The sequence below is a fragment of the Agrilus planipennis genome, unplaced genomic scaffold (genome assembly GCF_000699045.2).
Source record: "Agrilus planipennis isolate EAB-ADULT unplaced genomic scaffold, Apla_2.0 scaffold25, whole genome shotgun sequence".
Taxonomy (NCBI): Eukaryota; Metazoa; Arthropoda; class Insecta; order Coleoptera; family Buprestidae; genus Agrilus; species Agrilus planipennis.
In genome coordinates this window covers 158,227-163,503 of record NW_020439112.1, presented here as the reverse complement: position 1 = coordinate 163,503, position 5,277 = coordinate 158,227, and the positions used below count along the sequence as shown (strand labels likewise).

Here is a 5,277-nt window from a genome sequence, read left to right as displayed (position 1 = left end):
CGTACTGTTAAGACAGCAGGTAAAAGTTGGTCTGTGTTCTGTCGGAGCTGCCTGCGACGCGCTGATGAGATTCAAAAAAATCGAAATCGCGATCCGCGTCTGGCAGTTTCTACAGGATACGGACCACTTCGAATTATTTTATAAAATAGAAAGTCGTTTATTTTCTAAGACTTTTCTTTGTATGACGTGATTGTCTTTTCCCTTCGATGTCTTTATAAGCGGATTCTACTGTAGTTAATTCGTAGCTCTGCAGTTTACCTTTTTGTATCACATGAAAAATAGTATACTACATATACAAGGGTTATAATATTAAGTTTTATTAACCACCATGCAATTTTTCTAAGGCGTATAGTACCTTTCTTTCTACCAGGTTCTGAACACCGTTGTTTACAAGCGTCTTCCGTTGGGAAATTGTTATTATTCGCTTTGCAACCACCGTATCTGAACTGTTCACACGTCTGACTTTCTTTGCTGAAATACCAACGTCTGTAGTGGCCTCTGCACGGTCCCTCTTCTTTCGGTTGTTCGCAAGCATCTGTAATTTGAGAGTGTGTAAAAATTGTTTCACTTAGATTTTTTTTCGTGTCGTGTACCAACTGAGTCGTCTCTGACGCAAAGTTCTGAACATTCTTCTCGTGTTTCGAAGCGATTGTTGTTTCCTAAGCAACCGCCATAAATAAATTGGGCGCATTGTTTCCTTTCGGTATCGTAATACCACATGGGATAATATCCTTCACAAGGACCTGCTACTTTAGGCAGCAAACAACGATCTGTGAAATTATGAAACAGAAAAGGAAGTGATCATTGTGAAGACTAGCTCAATCAATCAAAGATTTTCGGGACAACACATACCCGTTCCTTGAGGTTCAACACAAATTTCTTGGCATTCATCTCTTGTACGGAAACGGTTTTCGTTTCCTTCGCAGCCGCCATACCAAAATCGTGAACATCCACCATATTCCATATCGAAGAACCATTTGACCGTGTAATTTCTACAGGAGCCTCTTTCCTTCCTCAGGGTGCAGCTGTCTACAAAATCAACGCAATCACATTTGCATTATCCCATAAGATAAAAAGCTCTCGCAAGTTTACCCTGTAGTTTTGTGAGAACTTCGTCGCATCCCTCGAAGTTTTCGCCAGTTGCTTCGGTAACACCATCCAAACAACAACCATACTTGGTAGAATCGCAGCCACATCCTTCGTAGTTGGGTCCCTTTGCTGGCGTTTGGTCGTCTGAGCAACATCCGAATTCGGTGTTTTGACATCCACATCCTGAGGACGATTTTTTAAAGATATTCGATTTTAAATTGAATAAATGACATTTTTACCCTGCTTGTGGGGCCCTTTAGCTGCAGTTACTCCATCCGGACAGCAACCGAATTGGAAGGTATGACACTGACATCCCTGGTACTCTGCACCTGCTGCAGGAGTGTAACTATCAGGACAGCATCCGAATTCTGTGTACTGGCAACCGCAACCTTCGTTGTTGTATCCCCTTGCTGCGGTCGAATTATCAGGACAACAGCCGTACGGTGAATACTGACAGCCACATCCTTCGCAACGATAGAACGTTGTTTACAAATTGTAATGCATTTATTTTAAATAATATCGAACGAACCTTCTAAATTTGGTCCTTGAGCTGGTATAATATTGTCCGGACAGCACCCGTAAGATGTTATTAAACAACACCCTTCCTTATTATAACCATGAGCAGGAGTGATACTGTCCTCACAGCATCCGTAAGCACTTGATTCACATTCCATTTTGCAACCCTTGTAGTTTGGTCCTTTGGCTAAAAAATATGTCACACGTGAAATATGCTGAAGGATACACGATAGATTGAACTTATTTACCGGAAGTGCCATCGGGGCAACAGCCGAAGTAGGATTCGGTGCAGTTTTCGCTGAAAATATCACAACCCTCGTAGTCTTCTCCTTGGGCTGTTTCAACTCCATCAGGACAGCATCCGTAAGTGCTCTCGTTACAAGGTCCGGGTTCTTCAGTAGGAACCATTGTAGTTGTAACTCCTTCCTCTTCTTTTTCTTCCCGTTTACATCCTTTTCCGTGAGCGTCTTTTGCTTCGGTAACATTATCCGGGCAACAACCAAATCTAAAGTAGAATTCGAAAAACATTTAAAAAATCAGTTATTTTTTTTCAAAGAAAACTATTGCATACTTAGATTTGAGACATTTCGGCGGTGGAGGGGGACAACCTTCTTTATTCGTACCTTCGGCTGGGGTCTTTTTATCAGGGCAGCAGCCGAATAACGATTGCTCGCAGTGAGTTGGCGGGCATCCTTTAAAGTTTTTACCTTTTGCAACGGATACACCGTCTTCGCAACAACCGTAGGTTGTTTCGTTACATGTTTTAACATCTGGACATCCTGGAAATAAACCATTGGACAAATATTAGTATCCAGGACTATGTGCGCGAATGTCAGACAACAGTACCTTTATTAAATGGTCCTTTGGCTGGTGTAATTTGGTCAATACAGCAACCGTGTTTGCTAGTTTTACAGTCGGGCTTCTTTTTCCTTCTACATTTTCGCATTTTACGAAGAAATATGTCTGTGACAGGTGTTGTTTCCCACAGGTCACCTATGGCATTTTGTATTCAAAGTGTGTTCTCTGAGTATCTTTCAAATATGTTTTACGTACCTTCGGTGGATGATGACCACACGTCGAATTCTGAAGTAGTCTCGCTTTCTGAGCTACCTTCCGAGATTTCGGTTGAGACAGACGATCCTTCACTTGTATCTGTACTACTGTATGCTTCTGTCGTACCGCCACTTTCAGACGAGGCTTCGGAACTTCCTGAGACCTCTTCCGTTGTACTTCCCGATACCTCTTCCGATGTAGCTGAAGAGTCTGTTGTTAAACCAGAGACTTCGGAGGTGGCTTCTGAAGACGACTCCATTGTGCTGCTTTCCATTTCTGTGGTGCTCCCTGAGAAGGAACTAGTAGTGCTTCCTTCGCTTTCTCCCGTGCTGCTACTGCCTTCACTTATTTCCGTGGTGCTTCCCGATGGAGATGACGATTCTTCGATGGTACTGCCACTTGTTGTTGAGGATTCTGATGTTTCTTCTGTATCTGTGCTCTCGCTTCCTGTTTCTGTTGTAGAAGAATCCGTTGTGCTGTCGGAAGTAAATTCTGTGGACAAGTCTGTAGTGAAGTCGCTGGTGCTTTCAACATCCGTGGGTGTATAGGTGATGATTGTAGTCAGGAAAGACTCCGTAGAATCGCGCTGATGAGATTCAAAAAAATCGAAATCGCGATCCGCGTCTGGCAGTTTCTACAGGATACGGACCACTTCGAATTATTTTATAAAATAGAAAGTCGTTTATTTTCTAAGACTTTTCTTTGTATGACGTGATTGTCTTTTCCCTTCGATGTCTTTATAAGCGGATTCTACTGTAGTTAATTCGTAGCTCTGCAGTTTGCCTTTTTGTATCACATGAAAAATAGTATACTACATATACAAGGGTTATAATATTAAGTTTTATTAACCACCATGCAAGTTTACTAAGGCGTATAGTACCTTTCTTTCTACCAGGTTCTGAACACCGTTGTTTACAAGCGTCTTCCGTTGGGAAATTGTTATTATTCGCTTTGCAACCACCGTATCTGAACTGTTCACACGTCTGACTTTCTTTGCTGAAATACCAACGTCTGTAGTGGCCTCTGCACGGTCCCTCTTCTTTCGGTTGTTCGCAAGCATCTGTAATTTGAGAGTGTGTAAAAATTGTTTCACTTNGCAATAACTTGTAAAATATTATTTGGGTTAGCATCCTAGTATACCTAAAACTTTTAAGTGTTTGTGGATAACTAAACAAATTATTTTGTAAAAAATGTTAATTTTGTGCATGAACTGTACGAGGAGCAGTCGAATAGAAAAAAAAATGCAATAAGTATAGTAACATATTTTTTGTCTATAGTTACACTTTGTTCTACCAAACTATTCCAAAGTCGTTTATCATCATCGTATGTTAAAACCTTTTAAAAAAATAGTTCAGCATTTTGAAAACTAAATGTTAATTCTGACTCTGTCGGATTTTTTTCGTATTCGAACCGCCCTCATATTATAAGCCCATCAAACTTACTAGGAGGTTCAGTTGGTGCCATGAACTCTCTACAAAATTCTACGCATGCTTGGAAAGTTTTAAAGTTGTTGAAGTTTCCACCACAACCACCGTAAATGAAAGGTACACATTCACCCCTTGCGTCATCAAAGTAATATTGTTTATAACCGCCATCGCAAGGACCAACGTCCACTGGTAGTCGGCATATTGCTGTATTTGAGAAATATTTGTTATTTTTTTCAAAGGCGTATTTATTTTAAACTTATCGTATTTTAAGCATTGCGTGATTATTAAGAAGATTAAAGCAGTTTAGTTTAATCGAAAATTGGTACTATTATGTTATAAAATATTTTATGGAAAACCGGGAAAACTCAGGGAATTTAAGTAGTCCAGGAAATGCCAGGGAGTTTTCCTGGAAACAGAGGAGCTTTTTGCGTACATTATGTTTAAATTATATTCGATTCATAATTTGGAAGAACTATAAATTATCGGTATGTTTAAATTACAGTTGCATAAATGCAGTGAAATGTTTTTATATTAAAATTTTATTTATATTGTTCAAAATAGTGATATCTTGTGTCTAATTCCTGTAAAGACGCTAGTGTAATCCTTTCTTGTCTGAAGGACACATATTTTTTTATCCCTCTTAAGTATCTTGTAATGTTTTAAAATTAATTTTATCAACAAAGACAACAGTCTGTTTTCAAGTTATTCCTCTTTTTCTGAGAATGAATGCAGAGTTCTGTAATCTAATCGTAGTGCGTAGTAAACGGACGTGCTTAGGTTCAAAATGTGTAGGGGAGGTCGGTTGTACTCGCGGTCGGTCTGTCGTCGTTAGCGTGTCTTGGTAGTTTCGTGGGTGATTTATTGTGATTTTTTGATAGTTAAATTCAATTTTATCGCCGATAAATAGTGATAACACGTGTGTTCCATCGCGATATTGCTTTTGAGCAGTTGTAAGTATTAATTTATGCCACATTTAGTTGTTTATTGCAAGGTAACCTAGCATTGTTGAAATGATCGAATTTAGTAATAGAAAAATTAATTTATAAAATATTTATGCGGTTTCCATTGAATAGCGGCGAGTTTTTTGATAATGAAAATTATTAATTATTGGTTGTGTAAATATAATAAATATATATCAAATTATTTATTTTAATGCCAATGGATGCAACTTTTGAGCTACATTTTTATACAC

The 5,277-nt window shown here is 39.0% G+C and overlaps 1 protein-coding gene across 1 annotated transcript in view; it reads right to left on the bottom strand.

Annotated features, from left to right (window-relative positions):
* Window positions 1–5,277, bottom strand: part of LOC108738046 (papilin) — a 28,156-nt gene that overhangs the window by 5,987 nt on the left and 16,892 nt on the right. Inside the window, exons 25-36 of the mRNA XM_025977618.1 lie at window positions 4,088–4,331; window positions 3,399–3,798; window positions 2,659–3,244; window positions 2,452–2,598; window positions 2,177–2,384; window positions 1,854–2,110; window positions 1,619–1,792; window positions 1,329–1,553; window positions 1,093–1,272; window positions 853–1,029; window positions 594–770; window positions 356–535 (exon numbers count right to left, since the gene is read on the bottom strand). Of these exons, the coding sequence (XP_025833403.1) occupies window positions 356–535; window positions 594–770; window positions 853–1,029; window positions 1,093–1,272; window positions 1,329–1,553; window positions 1,619–1,792; window positions 1,854–2,110; window positions 2,177–2,384; window positions 2,452–2,598; window positions 2,659–3,244; window positions 3,399–3,798; window positions 4,088–4,331 (2,955 nt within the window). The remainder of the gene's footprint in view (window positions 1–355; window positions 536–593; window positions 771–852; window positions 1,030–1,092; window positions 1,273–1,328; window positions 1,554–1,618; window positions 1,793–1,853; window positions 2,111–2,176; window positions 2,385–2,451; window positions 2,599–2,658; window positions 3,245–3,398; window positions 3,799–4,087; window positions 4,332–5,277) is intronic.